This window comes from Bos indicus, chromosome 11, assembly GCF_029378745.1.
Source record: "Bos indicus isolate NIAB-ARS_2022 breed Sahiwal x Tharparkar chromosome 11, NIAB-ARS_B.indTharparkar_mat_pri_1.0, whole genome shotgun sequence".
Lineage (NCBI taxonomy): Eukaryota > Metazoa > Chordata > Mammalia > Artiodactyla > Bovidae > Bos > Bos indicus.
The window spans coordinates 14,111,915-14,139,145 of NC_091770.1; the positions used below are offsets into that span (position 1 = coordinate 14,111,915).

Below are 27,231 nucleotides of genomic sequence, written 5' to 3' on the forward strand. Positions count from 1 at the left end.
CAAAACCCATTCCATTTAGCCAAGAACTGGTGGGTCATGAGGGTAAGACCAGTTGCCAAAAACACTGGCAACCACTGTCATGTTACACACAATAGAGAAATGAGGACTAGCTGAGCCACTGCAGATCATCTCGTGGTCCCCATGGCTCTCATTAAGCTCAACTCCTTCATTTAACAGATGAGGAAACTGAGGTCAGATATGATCTGACCAAAGCAATACAGCATTGGAATGACAACAGCTAACACTTTCTAGGCTCTATCCAAGTTTTAAAACTCATCTAACCATTACAACATCCATGCCAGGCCCTATTTTATAGATGAAAAAGGTTATATAACAAGTTCAGTCATACCAACTTGTTGGAGACAGGGCCTGGCTTCAGACTACAACCCTCACGTCCCCTCCTGGACCAGCCCACATCTCCCTCTCCCCTGGCCCCTTGTTGACCTGCTGGATTCCTACCTGGGTTTTCATGGCATTCTGTGTGGACACAAAGAGCTCCATCTCCCCTTCCTCGCCTTTCGGGATAGCAATGGTGCAGTGAGTCTCCAGGTAGAAGTGGTCTTGGCCACCAATGTACAGCTCACCTGGGGAAGCAACAACACTGCCCACAGTGAACCCAATGCTGCAGAGGTTGTGAGTTTGCTTAAGGACAGAATGTACTTGTCCAGGGCCCTGGGCAGTACCAACGGTCCACAAGGAACCTTTCAGTTCCCTAACCAGGGTGGGCAAGAGTCTCAAAGTCTAATCCATCTGGCAGCCAAACCCCAACAAAGAAACCAGGACAACACTGAAATACGTCGGATGTGAAGCTTTCTTCTCATTGCAGCCAATGGAAATCAAAGATTTTTAAACTACCATTGTGAAGTGAAGTGAAGTCGCTCAGTCATGTCCGACTCTTTTCGTCTCCATGGACTGTAGCCTACTATGCTCCTGTCCATGGGATTTTCCAGGCAAGAGTACTGGAGTGGGTTGCCATTTCCTTCTCCAGAGGATCTTCCTGACCCAGGGATCGAATCCAGGTCTCCCGCACTGTAGGCAGATGCTTTACCATCTGAGCCACCAGGGAAGTCCTTTTGTAAACCTTTTAAACCATTGTAAACCTTTTTAAAAAATAGAAAAAGAGTTAATGAATGTGACTGAGAAGAAAATAAACTGCATCTTCCAGAGCTGAGGTTGTCAGGCCAATTGGAGAGTTGGCTTATTAGTTACAGCAATGCACAGAAACTGATGTAAAAAACAAACCCCAAAGGGGTCTGATCAGTAGCCTTGCCCTAGGATGTGAGCTCTAGACCTAATTGCACAGTGGGAGGAGGAGGAGGTGGGGAGAGGAGAGAGCACTAGCTGTCAATGGGTGAGGACTGCCTTCATGCAGATGGGGAGGACAAGGATTCTGTGCAGCTTGGAGCCTGGTGGACCCAAGGCTGGCTAGACATCTGTGATTCTTATCTTCTCTAGGCAGTCTTCCAAATCCAACATGCCTAGAATCACTTAGGTGTGTCTGGTCTAGAGACAGGAGAGTGGAGACTAATGCTAACGTTCCATCTTTCCCAGCCACCTGTCTAGTATTTTTTACAAACATCAGAGAGACTCTTTTGTTAAGAAATGTCAGGAAATCACTTCCTTGCTGCAGGGCTCAGGTACATCTCTTAAATTTCACTCAGAAACCAGGGCCACCCCATTCCTACCGTTGCATGGTGCAGCCATACCTGAAACCACATTATCTGCTTCTGAAAACCCCTTCTTGAGGTCTCCTTTCTCAATCTTCAGCTCAGATCCATAAAAGGAATTATTTTTTATAGCATCCTGAGGATTAAAAAGAAGTTTCAATGACTTGACTTTAAAGGATGGAAGGTGAGTTTAAGGGGCTGGGGAAAAGAAGCTCCTGAATGATTACTTCTTTCTCCTCGCATAAATCACACAGGCATCTCTATCAGTATTTTAAGCAGACTAAAAGTAAGCTCAGTTGTAACCCAGGGTGTCTTGTTTCTCTGTTTCCTCAGATATAGACACACAACCCTGGTTCTTGGGGAAAAGCAAAGAACCTCTCAAGAAACCAGTTGAAATTGAAATTGTAAAGGAAGAACTCAGTTTGGCCATTAGTGGACTGAGTCTAGGATCACGATGGGGGAGGATTCACAGGATCACATAATCACAGGACTGGAGAGATTTAAAAGCCTATCTGGGAAAATCCCACCCACACCTCACATCTCCTCTAGAGTATCTTAATAAAGGTGCCTCCAGGAACAGAAAGCATTCCCCTCTCCAAGCCAGCCCATCATCCCCCAGTTACCTCAATTGTGATAATGGCAGGAAGATCCTCATAGGTGACTTTCACTACATGGGCAGCTCTCTCTGCATGTTCTGGGGTGTCAGCGACCACAGCACCAATGATGTGACCAACACAAGTCACCTAGGAGCAGAGTCAGACCGTTAAAGAACATAACACATTCCTCATGAAGCAAATTATTTTGGATTGTTCAAAACAACAAAGGAAGTCCCGCCCCCGTAGTTTTCTAAGGTACATTTAAGGAATGTCCTGGGACCGTTTCATGTTCTTATCTTACTACTGGGGCTTATGTGCTTCTTCCTAAGTGTTTTGAATTAGCAGAATTGGAGTAGGACTTGGAGATAACTAGTCTCAGAATAGCAAACTTGATTCATCCCTAGGGCCAATTCTGAGTGCAACCTGTTGAGAAGCTGCTCAGGATAAAGTGTGGTGATTGATTAGTGATTTTGCCATGAGCAGCAGAAGGAAAGCATGGCACCGTGAAGTGTATCTGTCCACTCAGAGCCACACAACACCCTTGTTCTTCATATGAAGAGATGGAAACCAAGACAGAAAGATCTAAATTGGCTTATTTCTGGACCATAACTAAATCTTAATCCCTGACTTGTAGTATTATTTTCTTTCTACCACTCCACTCTTTTTTATCTTCTCTTTCTCAGATTTATACCAAAAGTTTCTCAAAGGCAGCAATCATGTCCCATAGTTCATCTAGATGCCCCAACGCGGTAGTTCTCAAATACTGGTTCTTAGTCATGATAGTCTACAAGTCAGTTTTTTTGGTTATTAGACTTATAAACTAATTAATAATTATTATTTTCTCTTCATTGAATGAACTCAGTTTCTATTTTAAAAACTTTATGTATCTCCTTCAGGGATGTTTTCCAACATCATCCCCAACAACAAAAATTGTCCAGCTCATCACTTTGGAACATAATATTTTTTGACAATAGGAACCAATATTTAACATGTCTGTCTCTCATAATTACCTCTTTAGGACTCAATTAAGCTCTTGACTTAGCTGGTTAGCATAGAGGATTTCCAACCTGGACAACTCTCACTAACCATAATTATGATCTTAGAGGCTCTTGAAGTTCGTAAAGCAATTTGTCTTCTATCAAATGCTCTCCTTTAGTTCTAATGACTCAGGGTTGTAGTTTTGAATTCTCTCCTTCATGTTTACATCAGTAGTAAGTTGAATTTGTCCTTAAGCAACACCTACTCACTGTCAACTTGCAATATTTGATCTGTACTGGAATTATAAAATGACTATCTGAGAACTATCCTATAAGTATACAGGTTTTTGTAGCACCTGCCTTGAATGCTTAAATTTTTTTTTTTTTGGCAGAACTCCATATATGGTTGAACTCAATAGTTAAACGCTCATGTAAGTGAATTATCAGTTCACATAGTAGTGGTAGTATAATTATTTTTATTCTGTTTACTTTCTGCTTAATGTATAGATTAATGTATGTAATACATTCTGCTTAATGTACTTTTATTTCCTTTTAATAAAGGAGCTTAATATTGTACCCTAAGAACCTGATTTTTAGTTAAAATACAGTCACCAGCCTTTTTTTTAATACCACTCTGGCATGGAGTCATCCTACCATGTCTGATACTCAAAGCAGCAGCCATCAATTAAATAAGTAAGTACATCTTAAGTTAACAGTGCTGCCAGGCATATTTCTCCCTTTACTGATTGTCCCAAATACTGCCCAGTTGGATGATGGCCACAGTATGTGCAAATGCATAATCTTTTCAAGATTAGGGGTTTGAAGAAATGAACACAAATTAAAGCTTAGATACTCATTCCACTGACTTCATATTTAAAAAAAAAAATCCAAGATATACCGTATCCTTCGCAAAGACTGTCTCATCATTAAAGAGTCCGGTTTCATTACTCCCGGGAATATCATCAGCAGAGAGAAAGCAAACAAATCCTGGCACTTTCTGAGCTTCTGAAACATCAATGGACCTGCAAGAAGGAGTGTGAGGAGTCAGGAAGGAAAACTGAAGCGGAAGACCTGTCACCTGATAAAGTGCCAAACTACGCCACACCTCAACCTTGTGTATCAGTCATTTTTTCCCCAAAGATTGTATAGTAGAGAAAGTCTCTGAAATACCTTCAACTGTATTTTGATACCTTATAAGTCTTGCTCTTTGTAGTTCCCCATCCAATACCATCCATCCCTTTGCAGGAAGAACAGATACTATCATTTAGAAAAGAGATCTATATCCTCGAGGGGTCCACTGATAGAATTCAAGGATCCATGAAGTTAAATGGCAAAACATTTTCCTTTTAAAAAAAAGATGACCCATTAACCAATCAGATAACCTTATCTTCTTTTCGACAGGCTTTCCTTCACCCTAATTCTTCCTCTTGCTCCCTCCTATCCTATCCTATTTGGCAAATGCTGCTTAGATACTTACCATGTGGAGGCCATGAGCTGAGTGCTGGGGGGATATAAGATGAATAGGACAAGTCTGTCCCCATAGGCCCTGTTCTGGTCTCCACATACAAGGGAACCAAACAGCATTTACTCTGGAGAGCTCCAACTAACACCCACATCATAGTTAATAACCATCCAGAATCAGCACGTTAGGGCTCTTGCTGTACCACTCAGTTTCCTTACCTGGAACATGGGGATAATAATAAGACCTGCCTATAGGGCTGTGGAGAGGAATAGATTAAACATTATGTATAAAATGCTTAAACCAGGCTGCAGCAAACATTAAGTGTGATATGAGTATCTATTCTTTATTATCATCATCGTCTTAGAGGTGGCAATTCTTGCCATTTGGGCTTTCAAAATTTAATAAACAAGTACAAGTGACTGTTCTCTACTGAGTCCTTTGTGGACACTATCATTTTAAATATGCTATTATACATGGGGAAAATGAGAGCTTAAGCACAAGGTCAAGGTCAACTTGCTAGGCACTGGAACAGGAAGTCAATGCCAGCTATGCTAAGGCCTCCTTCTTCCCTTTAGTGCTGACTCAAGTTTTCTGAAGATTTGTACTGAAGTTTAGCCTATTATGCGGAAGGCAATGGCACCCCACTCCAGTACTCTTGCCTGGAAAATCCCATGGACGAAGGAGCCTGGTAGGCTGCAGTCCATGGGGTCTCGAAGAATCGGACACGACTGAGCGACTTCACTTTCACTTTTCACTTTTCATGCATTGGAGAAGGAAATGGCAGCCCACTCCAGTGTTCTTGCCTGGAGAATCCCAGGGGCAGGAGAGCCTGGTGGGCTGACGTCTGTGGGGTCACACAGAGTCGGACACGACTGAAGCAACTTAGCAGTAGCAGCAGTTAGCCCATTATCCACAGTGCAGATCTAAGAAAGGTCTTTCAGCAGCTCCTCATCACTTTTTGGGCCAAGTGTAACATCCCTGGTCAGCACCCCTAAGGCTTTCCTGATCTGGGCCCTGACTATGTCTCCATTATCATCACCCCACCCTCCCAGGCACCACTGAGCCCCTCTTGTATCCTGCTCCTCTCCTGTCTGGGTTTAACACAAGTCACTGTGCTCCTCTCTGGACCAGGAGGCCCTGGAGAAGGCTCATTGTTGTGGCATCTCCAGTGCCTGGCAGATGCTCCCGGCGCCCTCCTCCCCAAGTGTTTTCACTGCACGCACTTGATCTTGGCGTGGGCCCGGGTGCTGGTGACCAGCCGGAGGAACAGCTCATTCTCGTAGCGAGGGATGTCGTCACAGTATACGGCCTCCCCAGAGGCTTGCATGGCCGCGGCCAGGTGGGGCAGGGGCCGGCCCACTGTGTCCTCCTTGGACTGACCATTGGGCACCTCCTGGAACAACATGGTCACAGGTTTCAGAGGACACTGTTCCTCTATAGGCCCTGGGGAACCGTGGAGAGCTTCAGGCCAAGGCAAATGTGAGGAGTGAGAATGGAGGAGGCAGGAGAGCACAGGGGCAAGGAAACAGTAGGCAGGTAAGAAGTCACTTGAAGAGTGGTCACAGTATCACTGTACAGTCATCAGCAGTGTCTGTGGGGGACTGGGTCCAGGTCACCCCCCGGAGAGCAAATCTACAGGTGCTCAAGTCCCTTCTATAAAGTGGTGTGGTCCAGCCGGCCCTCTGTATCCATGGATTCCACATACACAGATGAGGGCTAACTGTATACAGGAACAAACAAAACAAGGAGCCTAAAGGTCCATTTGTTGAAGGTTGGGTAAATAAACTAGGCTATGCTCACAGGATGGAAAATACACAATTGCTAAGAGATATTTTTGAAGAATTTTAATTAGAAGGAAATGCTCATGTTAAGTGTAAAAACAGGGCATACACTATTGTATGTGTACATGTAATGATTCAAATTCTGTGGGAAAAACATGGTAAAATGCAAATATGTCCATATACACATAGGAAAAAAATGGAGAGAAGTACACAAACATATGGGCTTCCCTGATAGTTCAGGTGGTAAAGAATCTGCCTGCAGTGTAGGAGACTCATATTCGATCCCTGGGTCAGGAAGATCCTCTAGAGAATGGCAACCCACTCCAGTATTCTTGCCCAGAGAATCCCATGGACAGAGGAGCCTGGTGGGCTACAGTTCATGGGGTCACAAAGCATTGGACACAACTGAGCAACTAACTCTCTCACTGTCTCACACAAACATAATAATAATTTTCTCTTGGAGGTAATAAGCTTCCCTGTTGGCTCAGAGGGTAAAGCATCTGCCTGCAAGGTAGAAGACCTGGGTTCTATCCCTGGGTCAGGAACATCCCCTGGAGAAGGAAATGGCAACACACTCCAGTACTGTTGCCTGGAAAATCCCATGGACAGAAGAGCCTGGTGCAGGCTACAAGTCCACGGGGTCACAAAGAGTCGGATATGACTGAGCGACTTCACTTTCACTTTAACTTGGAGGTAAGGTTTGGTGTGATTTCTATTTTCTTTTTTATGTTTTTCTATATTTTTCAAAATGTTCTAAAGTGTATTCAGTTTAAAATAAAATTCCGTTTTATGTGTTTTTTTTTTTCAAAGTAATAATAATGATGGCTAGTATTTATTTAGAGTTTACTATATACTGGAATTATCTGAGTTATTTACTTTTATTAACAAATTGAATCCTCAAAACTGTGCTGTGAAACAGGGACCCACCTTACCCACATCTGCAGCTGGGTATAATTATCTTGCCCAAGAGGCACAGAGAGAAAGTCACTTGTCCAGATGTACAGTTACATGATGGCAGAGTTTGGATTCAAGTCCTGGCAGTCAGGCCCAAAGTTCATGCTTTGGATTGTTACACTCAGGAGCAGAGGTCTTCAAATTGTGGACAATGGCCAAATCTGGCCCACTCTCCGCTTTTGTAAAGTTTCAGTAGTGCACAGTCACGCACATTCATTTATGTATTGCCTCTGGCCCCTTTTGTGTTACAATGACCAAGTTGAGGAATTGTAGCAGAACCTATGTGGCCCACAAAATCCGAAAAGTTGATCCTTTACCTAGTGCCTCTCAAAAAATTGCTGTTAATAGAAATTTTTTAAAAAAATTTTGTTTACTTGGTATGCTCAAGAGAATGCCTAGCTTTGCACATTAGCCCATGGAGGAACCAGAAAAAAAACAAAATGGAAAAAAAAAAATTTAAGAAACAGATGAAGGTGAGAGTAAGCCCAAGAGAGAAATGAGGTGAGCAAGAGGGGAAATAGCTTCATTCACATTGATATAATTCCTGTTTCCCTCACTAGACATTTATGCACAATGGTAAGGAGATTTAGGCACTGACATACAATGTAAATCAGCCACTCACCAATGGTCAGCATCTCTGAAGTGAAGTCACTCAGTCGTGTCCGATTCTTTGTGACCCCATGGACTATAGCCTACCAGGCTCCTCAGTCCGTGGAATTTTCCAGGCAAGAATACTGGAGTGGGTTACCATTTCCTTCTCCAGGGGATCTTCCCGACCCAGGGACTGAACCCGGGTCTCCCACATTGCAGGCAGACACTTTATCATTTCAGCCACCAGGGAAGTTCCAGGGCCCCTGATAATAGCCACATAAAGTATGTACTCACTTGGAAGAGCTGGATGTTGGCTGGAGGGTCTTTCTGAAAGAGTAAAGTGGCGCTGGTGTAGGTGGGGTCCAGTTTACCACACTTCTGTGGAGACAAGGTGACAGGTGATCATGACCATTTCTATCATTGGTCCCAACCTTGGTTGCTCCCAAGTGGTAAAAGTAACAGCTTTCTCATCTCCTCATCTGCACTCCTTCTGATACTGGCTGGATCTATCTCAACATTTTAACGTGGGCTCTGTCAGCGTCTCTTCTCCCATCCCTGCACCCTATTTCCTCTGACATGCCCAACCAAGTTTTCCCTGCTTCCTGCACTGATGTGTGCTGCTCTGTTGGGAATATCTTTCTCCCCCAGCCTTCCTGGAAAAGTCATTATTTTCCCCCTCAATTTTGTGGGAAATATTTAATATAGGGGAATTATTCATAATATAATCTCAACAAAATTCAGTGGCATGTGAAACTCTGTATGCAGCATGATACCAAATCTGTTTAGAAAATAATATATCCAGATCAAAAGACAGGAAGATGATAGGTTTCTAGGTAGACAGATGGAAGGGAGACAGAAAGACAGGGCAGACAAAAAGGATTACACACAGATTGGACAGATAGACATGGGGAAAAGATCAGAGGAATAAGCAAAATACTAGCAGTGGTTTTATCTAAGATCTGAGAGTAATTTTAAATTTTTCTTTATACATTTTTGTATTTCTAAAGTTTTCCACAAGTTTTTTACTTCCATAATCAGAAAAATTATTATAAATGTTTATAAAAGAGGTATCTCTGCTGTCCCCACAGATGTGAAGCCTTTTCTCCTTGGTGTTCCCCCCTCCCAACTCCCTCGCCTCAGTAGTCACACCAGGCTGGCCTTTATTGATCCTATTCTCTCCCACACTTAGCCACCCACCATGTGCAGTACAATCTTATGACATAAAAAGTACGAAATAAATGCTTGCTGGCAAACCCACCTCAGGAGCTGGGCTCCACTTCAACTAACACCCTGTTCTGAATGCACAACAATCCCACCCACCCTGGCTGCAGCAGCCCCACCTCACATTCTTATCACACTACACTCCCATTCAAAGTACATAATCACAGTTGTATCAGCTACGCTGCAGAAGGCTCATCAGGTCTACCCACCCCCAGATTTTACAGCTAATGCTTAGCAAGAGTGGTGACCTATTCAAGTTCTCATCTGAGGTAATGACACAGCCAGGACAAGAACCCACATCCCTGACTCCCAGCCCAGTGCTCTGTCTCTCAACCACCAAGTTGGCTCATTTCCATGTGACTCTCTAGGCTGGGTCCCTGGTCCCTACTCCTCTGTCCTTAGACATCCAGAGGAGAGGAGCATTTGCCACCTTGTCCACAGCCCGTTCCTACCTCAGTCAGCTTCCCAGATCCCAAAACACAAGTGTTCCAGGAGCACACAAGTGCTTGGCCTCGCCAGGCTCCACACTCACATCTTTCGAGTCCTTGCCCAGTTTCTTCAGTACTGTCAGGTAGAACTTGAAGAAGAAGCTGAGGGTGAGGGTGCGTCGGAATTCAATCATGCCTCCAGGGGCGTCTGGGGATAAGGACAGTTCTTCCGCCAGGCCTGCACACACGTCCTGTAGCAGCTTCTCATTCCAGAACCTGCCAGAGAGCAGGTCATGGGAGAGTGTTCCCAACCAGCTCTCAGAATCACTTGTGTGAGTGGAGTCATGAACCTCAGCTCAAAAATGTGACTCAGATACTTATAGTTATGTGACTTTACCTAGTGCTTCAGATAGTAAAGAATCTGTCTGCAATGCAGAGACCTGAATCTGATCCCTGAGTCAGGAAGATCTCCTGGAGAAGGCAATGGCAACCCACTCCAATATTCTTGCCTAGGAAATTCCATGGACAGAGGAGCCTGGGGGGCTACAGTCCATGGGGTCGCAAAGAGTCAGACTCGGCTGAGCAACTTTCACTTTCACTTCACACAAGTTACTTAACCTCCTTAAGGCTCCATTTCCTCTTCTTTAAGATTAAATACAAATTTTAAAAGACCACACAAAAAAATAATAGTTAAATCTATTGAGTTCCTACCACACACTGAGCAATGTCCTAAGTGCTTCATACATTACTTTTAATGTAAATTAAAAGGTACAGTAGGGAAAATTGTTATACTCACTTTACCGTGAGAAAACTGAGATATGGGAGAATTAAGTAACTTGACTTATATTACCCATCTGTTAAGTGTTCAAGCCAGGAATTGGAACCAAGGAGCCTAACTCCAAAGTTAAGCTTTATCAAGACATATGGTTATTGTAAGGATTACATAGAACAGTGCCAGCAAAGTGCTTGCTACAATTGCTACCATATGATAGCCTTAGTAATAGCAGTTGCTGTACTAATAGTGTAGCAGCAGTAACAGTAGCAGTAACAACAGCAATAGTAGTAGCAGCAGTACTAGTACTAGTGACAGAAGCATTAATAGTAGTAGTGGAAGCAATAGTAATAGCAGTAGAAGCAGAAGTAATAGTAGAAATAAGAGAAGCACCAGTAGTAATAGCAACAGTACAAGCAATAGTACTAGTAGGAGAAGTAACAGCACCAGCAATAGGGATACTTCTATTAGCAGTAATAGTGGCAGCAGCAGTGCTAGCTGCAACAGTAATAGTTATTGTAGCTGTAAAGTAGTAGTAATAGCATTAATAATAGCTTCTGTAACAGAAACATCAGTAGCGGTAACACTAGGAGTAGCAACAACAATAGTATTAGCAGCAGAAGAGACAGCACAGTAGTAGCAACTGTAAGAGTAGCAGTAGCCACAATAGTAGTATTAGTCATAGTAGTGATAGCAGTAGGAATAGCAGTAATGATAATAGTAGAACAATAGTAACAGTAGTAGAAGAAATGAGATGAGTAGCACCAGCAGTAGTAATTGGAGTAATAAAAGCAGCAGCAGCAGTAGTAATAGTAGTTGTGGCTGTAGAAATAAGTAGTAATAGTACTAATAGTAGCAGCAGCAGTAGTAATGCTAACAGTAGTACAGCAGCAGCAATACTACTAATAGTAATACCACTAGTGGCAGCTGTAATCATAGTAGTGGTAGCAGCTCTGGTAGTAGCAGTAGTAATAGCAATAGTTGCAGCAATGGTAGCACTACTGGTAATCACAGTAGCAGGAGCAGCAGGAGCTTTGTTACAGTTTCAGCTCTTACTTTGACAGCTGCTTCTGCGTGGTCTTGAGGGCTGAGATGGTTCTGTCCGCCATTCCGCCATAGCAGAGGGCTAGCTCCTTTACCTGCATGCTTCCTGGCTGGAACAGGACTCTCATGCCGCAGGTCACCTTGGCTATGTCATCTTCTCTCCGGCTTGCCTGCTTGAATGCTGAGAAAAACTCATCCTAAAAATAACAGAAAAATACCTCTTTCCCACCTTGCTTTGCAAAGGCTGCAAACAATGAGTCTGAAGCAGGAAGGGTGCGGTGAAGTCAGAAGACCATCACAGAGCAGCCAGGAGCTGGTGGTAGGGGTCAAAGATAAGGACATAACTACCGCCTTTCCCAGAGGATTTCCAGGTAACATTCCCAGAAACTGGGAAAGGGTCAGGATTTCTGACCATTGGTCAGGAAAACAGGAAGTCCAGGGACACAGCCAGGCGCTGTGCCAAAGCCTCTATCAACATGACTGCCTCTCAAGCAGATACAATGAGATGCCAAAGGGTGTTGAGACCCAGTGTCAGCTTGGGGCCTCCATAGATGCTCTCCCTGACTTGTCTCTCCCACCAGTCTACTGGCTTCAGTTAGAATTCTCTTTTCCTGAAAGGAAGACTCACACTATGAAACAGTAGCTTTCTTTGTGTTTTGAGCATACATTTCCCCTGGGTCCAAGCCAGGCTCTTTCTTTGGAGATGGGAGGAGAGTGTGAGTAGTTTCTAGGTAAAGACCCATCTGTGTCAGGTTCTGCACAAGGTTTGAACTGTCCCTGGCACCAAGTTTTGATGAACATCAGTGGTGGGAGGTTTAAGGGAAAGTGTATTGGAGAAACACTGTTGAGGTTCAAAATGACCCCGGGCTTTTGCTGAAGAAGCCAAGGAGAGCCCTCCTGATGAGATTTCTGATGTCTAACATAGCACTGGGGCTATGAGCCCAGAGCTGAACTTGATTCTGGAACACAGGTTCCAACCACTTCCAGGACTGTGCTAGCCCAAAGCAACATTTTCCCCAGGGTTCATGCAGGGTCAGAGTCAGGCCATCGGCTGTTCTTTCTTGAGAAAGACTTCCAAATTCTTGGTGTGAAAATCTTTCATTTATGAAATGTTTTTTGTTTATGTCTCTACCCAGGAGAATACAAACTGGACCGTTTCCTCCTTCTTTCCCCATCTCATAAGTTTTTTTTAAAAAAATCTATTGATCTGTGAAATACAAAAACTCTGGGAATCACTGTTCAAAATAGCCCATAAAGACAAGCTGGAAAATCATTAAGAAACACCACAGGGACATAACTGCTTTAATTTAATCAGCATTCTCATTAAGGAGGTCAAAATCAGCAAGGGCAAGCATGCTGTAACACTTGCTAGAGCACCAGCTCTGTAAACCCTTAATGCTCTCCTTTACTGCTGGTGCCCGGCCTTTCCCAGATCACTCTTCTAAACGCCCATGGAATGTGTAGGACAAAACCACGCCAGGTCAGGATACCACAGGCCCCAAGGAACACAAGCAAGGTGGCCAGAGGATCCCAGACCTGCTGCACCAGACCAGAAAACCCTCCCATGAAGCAGAAACCCATCCAAGGGAACCCAGGGCATGATCGGTGAAAAAGCACCTGGTCGAGCCCAAGTTTAACAGATGAGGACCTGACTCACATTGGAGGTGCCACTCCATCTGGCACGCACATCGCATGCCTCATCATATGAAAACTGGGGCAGAGATTTACCACAGCTGGGTATATTCTTGGAATTGTGTCGCTAGCACCAGCTGCTGATCCCCACCGACTCCCAGACACCCGCCAGGAACCTTATGAATCCTTTCTTTCCGGTCCTCGCAATAATCTGCACAGTCAGTAAATGTGGGCCCGTTTTACAGATGAGGATTTGGGGCTCAGAAAGATGAATGACTTGTTCAGAACCATACATCTACCTGTCTGGTTTCCTTGTCTGTGCCCTGTGCCCAATACCCTGAAACTCCTCATTTTCCAGAAAGGAATATGGTTTGTTAATAAAGGCCAGGCTCAGAGACAAGAACATCAGTGTTAAAGTGGAGAGATGCTAAGCGTGGTCCTTGAGGCAGACTCTGATCTCTTCGTCTGGAGCCTGGCAGGAGCAGGGCTGATTTGGGTTGTTCTGACAGCATCTCACCTCCCTGCTGTAGGGGATCTCAATGGAGAGCAGTATCTCCTCTGGACCCAGCAGGGTCTTTCTGTAGCTGGGGAAGAAGGTGTGGTCCATTGGAACTGTTCTTCTGGTGCCTGTACAGAGGCAAGACAGAGAGGGACCGGTGTGAGAAAGCACGGGACAGATCACCAGGGGAATTCTCCTTCCTGGCCCCTGATGCCCATAGTCAGAGGGAGTGGCTGGCATGGCAGGGACCCAGGTGCTCCATCCGAAACCCTTAAGCATTGATGTGCTGGTGACAGTTTAACAATCAGTTCTTTAAGAAAAAGCCCTGACTCAGCATTCACAAGCTTCTGTGGTATAAATACTTCTACAACGGCCAATGTCAAGCTACCAGAGCAGCATAGCTCAGTGTGAAGTTGAAAAGAGGGTAGCAAAGAGTTGACACAGCAGGCCTACCACCCTCTGAGAGGTCTGCTTACAAGGCTGGCCACTGGCTGTCCTCTGGGACCTTAGCTTTCAGGAGAGTTCCCACCATTCCCTGATAAGAACAGTTCACAATGCCTAAAATGTTTGTATAAATCATATGGTTTATGGTCAACACCTGACTTTCCTTCTGGAAGTCTGGACTTCTGGTACATGCCAGGCAGAGCTACATGACCAGCCCCACTAAAAGCCCAGGGTGCTGAGTCTCTAATGAGCGTTCCCAGTAGACAATCCTTCATGTGTGTTGTCACAGCTCAAATTATTCCTGGGGAGAATGAGAGTGTCCTGTGTGACTCCCCTGGGAGGAGGCCCTGGAAGCTTGTGCCTGGTTTCTTCTGCCCCATGCTTCTTTTCCCTTTGCTGATTTTGCTCTCTATTCTCCTTCTGTAATAAGTCATAGCCATGAGCGGACTCAACACTGAGTCCTGTGAGTCTTCCTTGTCCTCCTGAAAGTCATTATACCTAGAGGTGGTCTTGGGGAAACCCTTGAGCAAGGAAAGAGGCACAGGAGTAAACTATTACATAGCATTTCTAGTCTACAAATGGAATAAATGGAAATAACCTCAAAGATATAGACAGCTGTAACATGAAGGAAAATAATGAGGAAATGGTGAATTTTGAGTATTTATTACCTTTGTTTTTAATATAATTTATTTCATTGTGAGGGTATATAGTTTACTGTTTAATAATAGCCATGCTTAACAAATGCTCAGACTCCCTGAAAACCCAGCCATCAGCTATGCTGAGTGGCATACTCTGGCCCCAGCACACACCACTGAGTATGGCTCAGTGGTGTGACCTGGGTGACAGGTCCTATTGTGAATTCTTAATAAAGTGATGGTCCAGCCCTCCTGGCCCCCAGCCTGGGTGCATCTCCTTAAAAGGAGTTTCCAGGGATCCAAGCTTTAGGAAAGCTGCATTATTGAACTTTGGGTTCTGCTTCTGCATTAAGTGACTTATCCTGTGAGACTCCACTCCAGCCCTGGCCCTCTTTCCTGACCTCTGCATGAGGCAGCTCACCTCTGGACACGATGGTCAGCTTGGTCCCACTGGCCATGAACACAGGGTTGAGGTCAGAGATGGGGCTGGCTGTGATGATGTTCCCTCCAAGGGACTAGGACAAGCAAGGAGAACGTGTGAGAGCCCACCCCAGGAAAGTCCAGCTCACACATCTGGCTCCCAAATGCGGAAGGTGGGGGACATCTGCTGAAGGGAGAGCTCTGAGATCCTCCACCCACTGTAGACACCAGACCAGCACAGTAAGAACCCGGGCATTTGGGCAACATGCAAAACTTGAGATTCCAATGCCTGGGGTTGGGTCCCAGCTCTGAAGTTTACCTATATGTAAACCAGGATCAGCTCCTTTACATTTGTTTGTTTGATTGATTTCACCCAACCTTTTTCTGAAAGGGCTGAGACGGTTTATCACTGAGGCTGTAGAGAGTTAGTGAAAGAGAAATAAAAGACAAAGATCAAGGAAAGAGAATAGGAAGCCTTAAGGATGAACGATGTGTTCTAACTGAGCCTCCTTGGCAAAGAATATAAGGAGAATCAGACACAGAGTTCCCATTATTAGAAAAAGGGAAGAAAACCAGTTGCTCCAGGGAGGAAAAAAAAATCCTTCCCACAAACAGATTTCATCTGAACTGGGGAACTTAGAGTTTTCCGGGTTTGCGTCTCCTTATCTGTAATTGGAAGAGGTGCTTGAGGTAGGGCGAGGGGAATGGGAGTAGGTTGTTTTGCTTTGTTTTTTGTTCTAATTAAAACAACAGCTACAACAGTAGAATGGAAGGGTCAGCTTTCCTCCCAACCCCATCAACAGTTGTGAGACTCAAATGGCGCCAAGTGTGAGAACGCCGTCTGCAAACCCTGGATTTGGGGGCTCGTCTGAAGGCTGATTGCAGTCAACGCATGGGCCCCTCTCTCCTCTCAAGGGGCTTTACCTCTGGTTCTACCCCTGACTCTGAAAGGCAGTCCGCCTTCCTGTTTTGGCTTCTCCCTAACTTATCTCTCATCCACCTGCTGGCAGCCTCGGCTAAGTTCAGAAATAGATGGGCAGGCGGCCCCATCTCTCCAGCCTCAGGGGTGAAGATGGAGTCACAGCACGCGTGCCCCCAGGGTGGCCCTCGGGTCACATCAGAAGCACCCGTGGGGCTCGTTAAAGCCTGACCCCTGCGCCCCAACCCAGATCTGCAGTCAGGTTCTCTGAGAGCGGGGTCCAGGAGTCTGCATTTTCAACAAGCCCCCAGGAAATCCTAAACACAAGTTTGAGGCCTATTTGGGCTGTAATAGAACCCAGACTGGCCCCCTCGCCTTGTGGGGAAAGTGCCCATCCTGGGCCCCTAACTAGGGACTCACCGCCACAGACTTGACCTGCTTCCCAGCGAACCAGCGCAGCTGCTCCAGGACTCCTCTGAACACCTCCGTTTTCTGGGTGGGAAGCTTGGCAACGGCCTCGAGCAGGGTCTTTTCCACAGAGCTAAGGGCACAAGCAGCTCCAAAGGAGATCCCTGGGAACACATGCTCGGAATGACAGCCATCCACCTCACAGCTCAAGAAGCACTTCCACACACAGCTCCTAGGAAGCTTCATAGCAACTGAGTAAGGATGAACCAGGATGCACGTCCTTATATGGGTGAAGAAATTAAGGCCCAGAGAGGTCTGGTGACCTGCCCAATGCCACACAGTTAATAAAAGAGCCAGGACTCAAGCCCAGGCCTAAAACCAGAGTGCTTTTCTCTCTAAACCAGTGACTCGCAATAAAATCAGATCTCTGAGGGTGAACTCTTGGCATTTCTTTCTAACAAAGCACCCCAACCCCCCTCCCCACCTACCCCCTATTCTCATGAATGAGTCTGTGTGCAGCCAGGATTGAGAATGATCACTGAAAATATCAAGCCCCGAGCCCATTGGTACCCGACCATGGATGCTCAGTGGAGGAGAGCAGTGAGGGTGTCCGCTTCCCCCGTGCAGGGTGACTCTTGAAAAAGCAGGTGCAGCAGGATCGCCACCATCCTCTGCACAACCCACCCCCAGGATGCCAGCCCCTCTGTGGGCTCAGGCAGGCCCCCCCTTACCCTCAGGTCCGTGCTCCACTGCATTCAGCTCAGGGATCCAGGCTGGGCAGATGATCATAGGAAATAGCTGATTCTTAAACTTCATCTCAATGCCTCGAGAGAAATGAAAAGCCCCAAGTTGCAGGGCTCCCACCTCTGCAGACAGCACGGATTTCACATGCTCTGTGGGTGTCTCGGGACTTGGAGGTGCAATGGACAAGACATGGGATAAAGTGCAGTTTCCACATGATCAGCCAGGAAGCTATGTCTTTTTCTCTCTCATCAGAACTCAAATAAGATGAACTTGACTTCATGTGTGTCTATGTGCATGTGTGTTTATTCACAATATTAGAAAAAGGGCATGAAAATAAGTCAGAAACCCTTCTAAACACTTTACATAACTCATTTAATCCTCATAATAACCCTATGAAATACTGTGATTTTCTCTGTTCATAGGTAAGAAGGGTTTCCTGGTGGCTCAACGGTAAAGAATCTGCATGCAATTCAGAAGACATGGGTTTGATCCCTGGGTCGGGAACATCCCCTGGAGAAGGAAATGTCAACCCACTCTAGTATTCTTGTCTGGAAAACCCCATGGACAGAGGAGCCTGGTGGGCTACTGTCCGTGGGGTCGCCAAGAGTCAGACACGACTGAGCCACTAAACAACAATAGATAGGAAACTGGAGCACAAGGAGGTTAAGTTTCTTTCCTAAATTATACAGCTAAGAATGGGCACATTTCAGTACCAGGGCAATTATTAGAGTTGGGATATAATAGTAATATACTGTGAAGGTCTAACTTTCAGACAAAAAGGAAAAATGACTGAGAGAAAAATTCAAATCAACTCCTAGTTCCCAATATCTGTCTGAGTTCTTACGGTGCATGGCTTGATGAGACCGAATGTTTGTGTTTGATTTCTGTCCTTCCAGTGAACCAAGAAACCTCTCTGAACAGACCTGCCTCTATTCCTCAGACCCAGTCAGCACAGCACCCCTCCCAGCCCCACCCACAGGGTTGCAAATAGAAAAGGTTAAAAAGGAAATATCTGTGCATTGTCCGCATTGTGCTGCGAAGGGTCTCTGAAGGGTGGAGCAGGCTTTGAGAAGCCTGGTCTGTTTGAATATCAGCTCATAGAATAAAGAAGGGAGAGGGCAATAAGTGGTTCATCTTGATAAGGTTTTCTCGATGCCCAGCTTCCCCCAACATCACGGCAGTAGATGGTTACACTGGGGGAGGTAGGGTGTGGGAGGGAGGAGGAGTAGAGCTATGGAGTGATCTTAGGCAATTCTTTCTAATTTGGAGCTTGTAGTATCTTTGTGAATACATTTCCTCTTAGAATCTAACTAAGTCCAAGACATTGTGTGATTCTTGGTAAGGAATATGCCATACCTCCAAGGGCCCCAAAGATTCTTCCAGCCAGTCATTCTCCACCTTAGGTCTTGTGACCCCGGGCCCTCGGGTCATGGCCGCACAGGCCGTCACGATCCTATCCCCTGAAGCACGTCTCACCCTGCCATCCAGTGAGTCCCGGTGTTGCAGCGGGGGACTCCATATGGCACGTGTGCTCACAAGCATGGCTCAGTTCTGCACTTCGCCAGTACACACCTGAGCCGGGCCCTCCTCTCTGCAGCTGCAGAACCAACCAGAACCCAGGGCTTGGGGTGGGGGCGTTCTTCCAGAGCCAGAGATAGGAGCCCCGACAGGCTAGAATGGGCTGCTCTGAGACGGCCCTGGCCTCTGAGGGTCCTCTGAGACCATCCTGACCTGTGCCTCCATCCTCTCCCCGGATCCTCACTGGGCTTGGGGACCCAGCCAAGGGGAAACGGGCCACACCAGGTGTAGGAATGGACTGAGCCTAGCAGGGGCTGGGGCATCTCTGCTCCTGAGTCTTCAAGCACCGGGGCTGAGAACGGCACCTCTGGAGCCTCCTTGGCCTGTTTACATTCTGTGAGGCTCACGTCTGGGGGTGGCACCACAGGGCAGGTGGCCACAGACATGGGCAACACAGCAAGCACACTTGGGCCTTTCCTCTCCCTTGCCTTACCACATCACCTCCAGAAAAAGGGGGCAGGAGAGTGACATTCATGGAACCCCTAGGGTCTGTCAGGTACTGGCCCAGACGCTTGACTCATGTTGCTCCCTTACCCTCAGACTGGGAGACTCTCAAGGGAAGGAGTCTGGTCTAGGTGATCTGGGTACCCCTGGCTCCCCCAGAATACCTGGCATAGGGCCAGGTCTCTGTCAATGTTTATGGAGAACAATCAGCGAGGATCTCAGTTAATACTCAGAGCAACCCTTGAAAAGTGAGTGTTAGTCGCTCAATTGTGTCCAACTCTTGGTGACCCCATGGACTGTGGCCCACCAGGCACCACTGTCCATGGAATTCTAAAAGCAAGAATATTGGAGTGGGAAGCCATTCCCTTCTCCAGGGGATCTTTCCGACTCAGGGATCAAACCCAGGTCTCCCACACTGCAGGCAGATTCTTTCCTGTCTGAGCCACCAGGGAAGCCCCTTAGAGGAGGCTCTATCACCTCCACCTATGAAGTGGGGAAATGAAGGCAGAGTAGGACACACAGAGCCACAAGGGGCTGAACTGGACAGACTGCCCAGAGCTGCCCCACACCCTTACCGATCTCTGTGTTCCCCACCACCAGCTTGGCCTCGGGATGCTGAGCTTTGAGGTCCAGCAACTCCTTCAAGGTGGAGGCTTGGATCCAGGTCACACGCTCCCCTTCAAAACGCAGCTGCTTCGGTGGAACGTCTTTCAGCCTCTGGAAAATGCCATTTTCTTACCGTGTGGCCTCCTCCTCCCCGCTGTGATTCCCAGGGCCATTGCTTTCAGTTTGCAAGAGGATCAACTATGGATTTGCTTCGTACTTAATTCAGAGGGAAAGTGCATGTCAGGGAAGAAGTGAGGGGAAACACTTGGTACTGAGGCAGGACTTGGGTCGCGGCTCTTTCACATACGTTATTTCATTTAGTCTTTAGAAGAGCTCGGGGAAGAAGGTGCTGTTAGTCTCTTCTTTTGCAGGAAAGGAGAAGCCTGAGGATCAAGTTTACGGGACCTGTTGAAGGTCGCCGCCACAAGGTGACTTCAACTGTCCCACATTGTCTCCAGGAGGTGAGAGGCGGGGACGGGGTGGCAGGAGCAGGGCTATCAGAAGGGAACGTAATGGAAGGCCACTTCTAGTGCGTGAGGGGCGATGCAGAGTCAGGAGGGAAAATCCCCGAATCAAACTGATGGTTTTTTAAAGTTTCATGATCCAGAGAAATATATTCTGGTGGTCTGCTACAAAGCCATTCTTTCTGGCCCAGTGAACTCTTAAAGTCATCTTCATATGTTCACCACTCCTAGAAAAGTCTGCACCTGAGAATCTTTGAGAGTGGCTTGAGTTTTTTCTGTTTGCCGTAAACGTTGGTGTGGAGGAGCAAGATCATCAAGGTGAGAAAATGGGCATGAGAGGTCCTTAAGACAAGGCTGCAGATCATGGATTGTGTCCTTTGAACATGGCTTTTTTTTTTTTTTCCTTTGTTTGTTTTGTAAATAAATGGACAGCTTACAGAAAGGAAAATGCATTGCTTTGGGGCTTAGACAAAAGATTTAGGCAGAATGTAAGCAAACACTTCTGGAGCTCCTACTACTGTACGCGGCATGACAGACAGATCCACTTCTCACATGTGAGCAACACGTGTGAAGAGGAGAAGTGTGGGTCCCTGTGGGAACATGCAGCACAGGGACCTGGAGTAAGACAAACAAAGGAAAATTCAGGCTGAAACCCAGAGGAGAAAGAGGACACAAAGACCCCAGTGGGTGCTAGTGGGACTCAGCAGGTCTCCAGGGGCTCAGGGGGCATCACCTACCAGCAACTCTGGAGGGAAGATGGGTTCCTGGGTGGGATCCAGGGGCATGAACTCCTCTGGGTTGAATAAAGATGGTGAGAGAGTAACCTGCTAGAAAGGGGAGAAGATAAGGGATACACTGTCCCCTGCATTAAAATGCCCCATAGGGCTGGCCCAGCCCTCTGTCCAAGTGAGCTCATCCACAGGCCCCAGGCAGGCTGGTTGGGGTGGGGATTGGGTTGGGGGAGAGGTAGCTCCCAGGAAGCAGGGACAAAGAGGTTTTGCCAGAGGATCCAGGGCTAAGGTGTACATTCACCAACTTCACAGTTTGAACATAATGGTTTCCTCTTCCAGCTGCCACAGCCCAGAGTGTGGAGATAGCCCACTGGCTCCTTTGACCTGAGGTTGGCCCTCAGGCTTCCAGGCCAAAAAAGACCCACTTACCGTGTGGTCTTTCTTCTGGTTCATGCAGCAGTTTGGGTTGTTCCCATTTCCTCCACAGCATCCACCATTCTAGAGAGATGACCACAAATGTCACACAAATATATTTGCAGAGTTTTCACAGAAGCTAAAGAACCTAGATTATTCCTGTCAAATGAAACCTGGGTTTGAAGCCCACCCCAGCATCTAGAGGAGCAGCAGATACTGCACCCCCACAGCCCACTTGCCTCTGCCCATAGGGAGGGCCTCTGCTTTAGCTACTTTCTCTCATTTGATAAATATAGATTAAATAACTTGAGGATATGTAAACAGGATCTCTCCTGGAAGTAACAGAGAAATTTAATTTTAAGAAAATTTCTCCATAAAACCTAGGTCCTATTTTATCAAAACATCTTTTTGTGCTCACTTTCCTGCTTCAGTACTGCTTCCTGAGGAAGCCTCCCCGAGAGAAATTCCCATTGGTTCTCACAGCATTCATGCCTCTACTTCTAAACCATCAAGTCCTGGGCACCTCCCAGGCTGGAGTCTTTGTGGGGCTCCTGCCAAAGATGTCTAGCACCAGAACTGGGTCAGGGATGTGCCTGACAGCCTCTCACTCCTTATCAGGCACTTCTTGCCAGAAAGTTCACACTCTTTATTCCTCACCATGGACCTGTTCGGGAGGGTATGTACAGGTCTGCTGACTCAACACCTATGGACAGAGGACTTGTTCAAGACCTCTCAAGGTGCCAATGACGGAGCACAGACTATGGCCCAGATTGCTACATCCCCAAACCAATGCACTGAAGGTGGGAAAGGGAGTGTTTACCTGACTGATCTGCCCTAAGGAGGCAGAAGTCTCAGCTCAGGGCCCCAGAAGACACTATAGAATCGTGGAGTTCTACAAGAGTGGGGAAAACTCCCAGGCTCAGTCCTAGACACATTTCCAGAGCAGCCAGCTCCTACGGGAGTAGTCGGGAGGAACCTTTCTCTACATGAATCATGGAAGACAGCGTTCATGCCACCATTTACTAAACAATGAGTCGCAGCTCATCAGTGTCCCTGAAGAAGTTCTCAGAGGGCCACGGAGGCTGAAGGTCCTTTGGAAACCTGCAAGAATTCTCAGGCTTGCCTCAACCACCCTGCTGGCAGACCCCTCCTGTAGTCACTACTTTACCCCTGGATCTCAGAGCTGTCTATTTTCTACCCCCACCCCCACTACTCTTGAGAGTCCCTGCAAAGAGATCAAACCAGTCAATCCTAAAGGAAATCAACCCTGAACATTCATTAGAAGGACTGAGGCTGAAGCTCCAATACTTTGGACACTTGACATGAGGAGCCGGCTCACTGGAAAAGACCTGATGCTGGGAAAGATTGAGGGCAAGAGGAGAAGGGAGTGACAGAGGATGAGATGGTTGGATGGCATCAGTGACTCAATGGACATGAGTTTGAGCAAACGCCAGGAGATAGAGTGAAGGACAGGGAAGCCTGGTATGCTGCAGTCCATGGGGTCACAAAGAATCGAACATGACTTCGTGACTAAACAACACTTTGCCTTTCCCCTCTGTGTTTGGACGGAAAGAAGAGGGCCTCTTCTCATCTCTCTTTTTGGAGAAGGAGTAATGTAGGGGAATACTAGGCCCTGCATACAGTAAGACAATAGCCTCTCTCACCTGATCCCTGTTGGGGAGGATGTATTTCACAAAAGTATGTTTCACAAATAATTAAAGTACCAGCATATTCTTACTTAGATATTTTTTCTTAATAATTCACTGATTTTTTTTATGACATAATTTGTTGTGATGTACGATTATGTGTCACTGCCCTCAAGGTCTGCTGAGGTTGGATAAGATTAGGGTTTTTCCCCAGAGAGATTTCCCCTTTCTGGGTGTGTGCATGCTCAGTCTCTCAGTCACATCCGACTCTTTGCAACCCTATGGACTGTAACCCATCAGATTCCTCTATCCATGGACTTTTCTAGACAAGAATACTGGAATACGTTGCCATTTCTTCCTCCAGGGGATCTTCCCAACCCAGAGATCAAACATGCATCTCTTGCATGTCCTGCATTGGCAGGCAGATTCTTTACCACTGTGCCACCTGAGAAGTCCAGGCTAAAATGATTAGGCTCAAGATTATTTTTATGATTCCTCATTTCCTTCTTTGTTATCATTTCTTGCTGTGAACAGGCTGCCTTCCTATAGCATAGCTTCCTCACTCTTTTCCAGTGTGGCCATGTAAACTAGATACCTGAGTTTGTCAGAACTGTGTGTAAAACAAGAGTTAAAAGGCTCTGAAGAGGGCCTTGGGGGCTCCAGTGAGTAACATGCATGAGCTTCTGAGCACACTCTGTGTGCCGGTCACTTGGGCTACTTAAAGCACCGAGCTCTACTTGACTCTGCTCTACATGCCAGGCAGCAGGATTGAGGGAGGTATGGCTATAAAGGGGGCTTAGGAGACATTTCAACAATGATAAAACTCTGACTCTCAGAAGGAGGATACTTTCCAGCTACACCCAAAAGTCCTTCTCTTTTGAGAAACTAGGAGGACTGGTCAGATTATCTTTCTTTGAGAAGCCTCCTATGAAATAAATACATGGACAAGATTAACAATCCATGGTTCTCAGGGAAGCCTAAGCAGCACATGAAGATTAAATGTTGGGTAACGGGAAAAAATGTACCAGCATCATAATTTATATTGCCGTTTACTGAAAATGTAGGATCTGCCAGGCACTGTTCTAAGAGCTTTACAAGGAGTTCTTTCCACAAGCACTTTAAGGTAGGTATTATTATAATCCCTATTTTAGAAATGAGGAAATTTGCCCAATATCATGTATCAATTAAGTGATGGAATGGGATTTGAACCCAGGTCTGCAGACTGAATCTAAGCTTTCAATCACTTTCATTTAAATTCATACTTCCTGGTTCCTCAATATCAACAGCATTCACCAGGGTGTGCTGTTTCCCATCCTTAGAAGTCCCACCTCCACCCTTTTGGACTATTTGGACACAATACTCCTTTTTTTGCACTGTACCAACCCTAAGGTCAGTGAAAGACTCAGGAGTCTGTGACTCTCCCCTCAACCCAGAATCAAACTGAGATGAGACAGTTTGATAGGAGTTAGGATCAACTTGACCCATTTGGGGAATCAGGTGAAATCTGGGGAGATTAAGCAAAGAAAGGGGAAGCCAGCTCTCGGTCCTCCTTACCATATGGCAGGTGTGTGTGCTACATTTATGTAATCGGTGCCTGTTCATCCCAGCTGTGGTTTCTCACTCAGAGTTATATGAATACTGCAGGGCTTCACACACTATCTAGAGATCTAATCAGCAGTTTCGTAAATCCGGGAGAGTGCCAGCTGCAGAAAGCAGCCTGGATGGCAAGGGAGGAGGGACGCGAGTGCTGAATCAGGCTGGGTTGTTACTAAATGTCACATTCAGCACCTGCACCATGACTGAGCATGCCAGACACCAAGGCAGGATGCCAAGCCCGAACGCCCTGTAGGAAGTTTACTCTTAGGTGGCGTGTCTCTTTCAGGAGCCAGCTCTCCAGGCCTTTCCTGGAAGGAAAGTCTCTGGTCTATTGACGAGAACCACCACTTCCCCCCACACCCCAAAAAAGAATGGCAGAGCCCAGCGTCCTTGCCAGGTACCTACAGCAGAAGTTCCTGCCAGCTGGCCAACTTATCTTTTTTCTCTGTAACCCAGATGCCCTTGGCATCGCTCCCAACTGTGATTCCTGAGTGTTGCTGCTTCAGGAACTGGGCCACTGCTGTCCCAGAGCCCCCACTCACCTTGGCAAAGGTCCGGAAGCCCTGGAGGATGGGTCTGTAGCCTGTACAGCGGCATAAGTTTCCTGTGGGCGGAGGAAAAACCTGCAATGTCAGCACTGGCCCCAGGGCAGCTAAGGGGTCTGTGGCTTTGCTCCCAGCTCAGTTAAATGCTCTCTTTACATATTCTGTTTTCTTTACTTGGAATGATCCTCCTCTTACTTGTACCCCTGACTTCCAAACATCTACCACTTCTTCCAAGAAGCCTTTTTAGAATGCTTAGACTGAATTGAGTGCCCCCCCTAAGTCCTCCCATGGTGACTCCTAGTCAAAGCTTTATCAGTGAGCTTATCAAACTATAAACTCTCTTCCCCTTCTGAACATGGACTCCTTGAGGAGAGGGGCTATCTTCCATTCCTGTGTCCTTGTACCCTGTCTAGTGCCTGACATATGACCAGACTTCATATAACTGACTGGAATAAATGATGCACTGAAAGAAATTGAATGGATGGGAAGCCTTCTCTATTCAATTCAGAGGAAGACATAGCAGGTCCAGCCACCTGGGTCCATTCGCAGAAGGCAAAGTGGGGAGCCAGTCCCTGCCCGAGACTGAGAATCAGGGCCGCCTTCCTCATACATGGCCTTTGCCCCATGGAACCCTGCTCTGGGGAAGCGGCCAGGGCAGATGCCATGTCATTGGCTTCTGTGCAATTTCCCAGATGATCTCCTCCCATGCCAGCCACTCAAGGTCACCCTTCCCAGCACAGAGTGGGGTCAGGAAGACAGTGCAGGAAGATGGACACCAAGGCAGGAGAACCCAGAAGGTCTTCAAACCAACCAAGTGCTCTTCAAATTAAGATAGGGCCAATTTCCCAGTAAATCTTAGCTACCATGATGGAATAGCCTGAGCCTTTCCCTCAAAAGTTCCTGGAAATCCTAGTTCATTACTGGCTTGCACTCTGCCCCTGCCCTACCCTCCTCAGAAACCCACTTGCCCCTTTGCCTCCTGGGCCCTGCACAAGGCCCATACCTTGGAAAGCATCCTCGATTTCTTCAACAGTGGGCTCGGGCTGATTCCGAAGCAGTGTGTACATGCTCATGACGATGCCGGGGGTGCAGAACCCACACTGAGAGCCGTGACTTTTGGCGATTCTCTCCTAAAAGGGGCAGATGACATAGACATCTGTGTTGGCAGAACCCCTGCCAGGCTTCCTACGTGACTCAACTGAAGACAGCCCACGTTGACGGTCTGCACTGCCCAAAGTCAAACCCAAGTGTCCCCACTTACCAGGTTACCAAGCCTCCCTAAACCTTGTCCGTTTGTTTAGTGCTACCCTAGCACTTATCTCCAGAGCTGTGCTGAGAATTCAGTGAGATCATTCATGTAAAACGCTTAGCCATCACACCTAGCACAGAGTAGGGAGTCAACCAGTGGCAGTTATAAATAGAACACCCCCCTCAAAGAACAGCAGCAATTAGAACCACTCTCTTCACTAAAGACAGAGGAGGAAGATTTAAGAGATTTACGTATGTGTGTAAGATCGCACGTGGGGAATGCAAGAACTGTGTCAGGTTCTTTCAACTACACTACCCCGCAATCCAAAATCAACCAGATGAATGCATTTTATTCCAAATTAGAATGCCTCTGTATTCTTAAATGAAGGCAATTCTTGAAGTCCAATGGATGGAGATTTAAGAATTGGGGAATGTGTGCTATAGAATTCACTGAAAGCATTGAATGTCACAGAGTTTTCAGACCTGCCAGATCTTTATTACAATGGAATTCTCCTCATCTACATTAGTTTTTAATCTCTTGGAAATCTCTCTTGGAATGTACGTCAAGTAAAATTGCTAGAATGTTAGCACAGATAATCATTCATTTGAGAAGTATTTACTGAGAATCTATCATGTGCCAGGCATAGTATAGGCCCTGGGGATGGAGCATGTAGAAGAGAGATGAAGTCCCTGGTCTCATGAAGCTCACATCCTTGTGGGGGAAATACTGACAAAAACAAAGAAGAAAATTCGAGGTGAAGGTTG

At 46.4% G+C, this 27,231-nt stretch overlaps 1 protein-coding gene across 4 annotated transcripts in view; it reads right to left on the reverse strand.

The window, feature by feature from the left end:
• Positions 1-27,231, reverse strand: part of XDH (xanthine dehydrogenase) — a 61,265-nt gene that overhangs the window by 20,662 nt on the left and 13,372 nt on the right. For 2 of the 4 annotated variants that reach the window (XM_070798467.1, XM_019969964.2), the window contains exons 5-21: positions 26,222-26,348; positions 25,216-25,277; positions 21,447-21,515; positions 21,024-21,113; positions 19,792-19,933; positions 17,182-17,274; positions 16,463-16,614; positions 15,125-15,218; positions 13,643-13,752; positions 11,506-11,690; positions 9,782-9,953; positions 8,323-8,406; positions 5,926-6,095; positions 4,139-4,262; positions 2,291-2,410; positions 1,707-1,803; positions 460-584 (exon numbers count right to left, since the gene is read on the reverse strand). In XM_070798467.1, the coding sequence (XP_070654568.1) occupies positions 460-584; positions 1,707-1,803; positions 2,291-2,410; positions 4,139-4,262; positions 5,926-6,095; positions 8,323-8,406; positions 9,782-9,953; positions 11,506-11,690; positions 13,643-13,752; positions 15,125-15,218; positions 16,463-16,614; positions 17,182-17,274; positions 19,792-19,933; positions 21,024-21,113; positions 21,447-21,515; positions 25,216-25,277; positions 26,222-26,348 (2,016 nt within the window). The remainder of the gene's footprint in view (positions 1-459; positions 585-1,706; positions 1,804-2,290; positions 2,411-4,138; positions 4,263-5,925; positions 6,096-8,322; positions 8,407-9,781; positions 9,954-11,505; positions 11,691-13,642; positions 13,753-15,124; positions 15,219-16,462; positions 16,615-17,181; positions 17,275-19,791; positions 19,934-21,023; positions 21,114-21,446; positions 21,516-25,215; positions 25,278-26,221; positions 26,349-27,231) is intronic. The other 2 variants (XM_019969965.2, XM_070798466.1) reach the window with 2 other exon arrangements.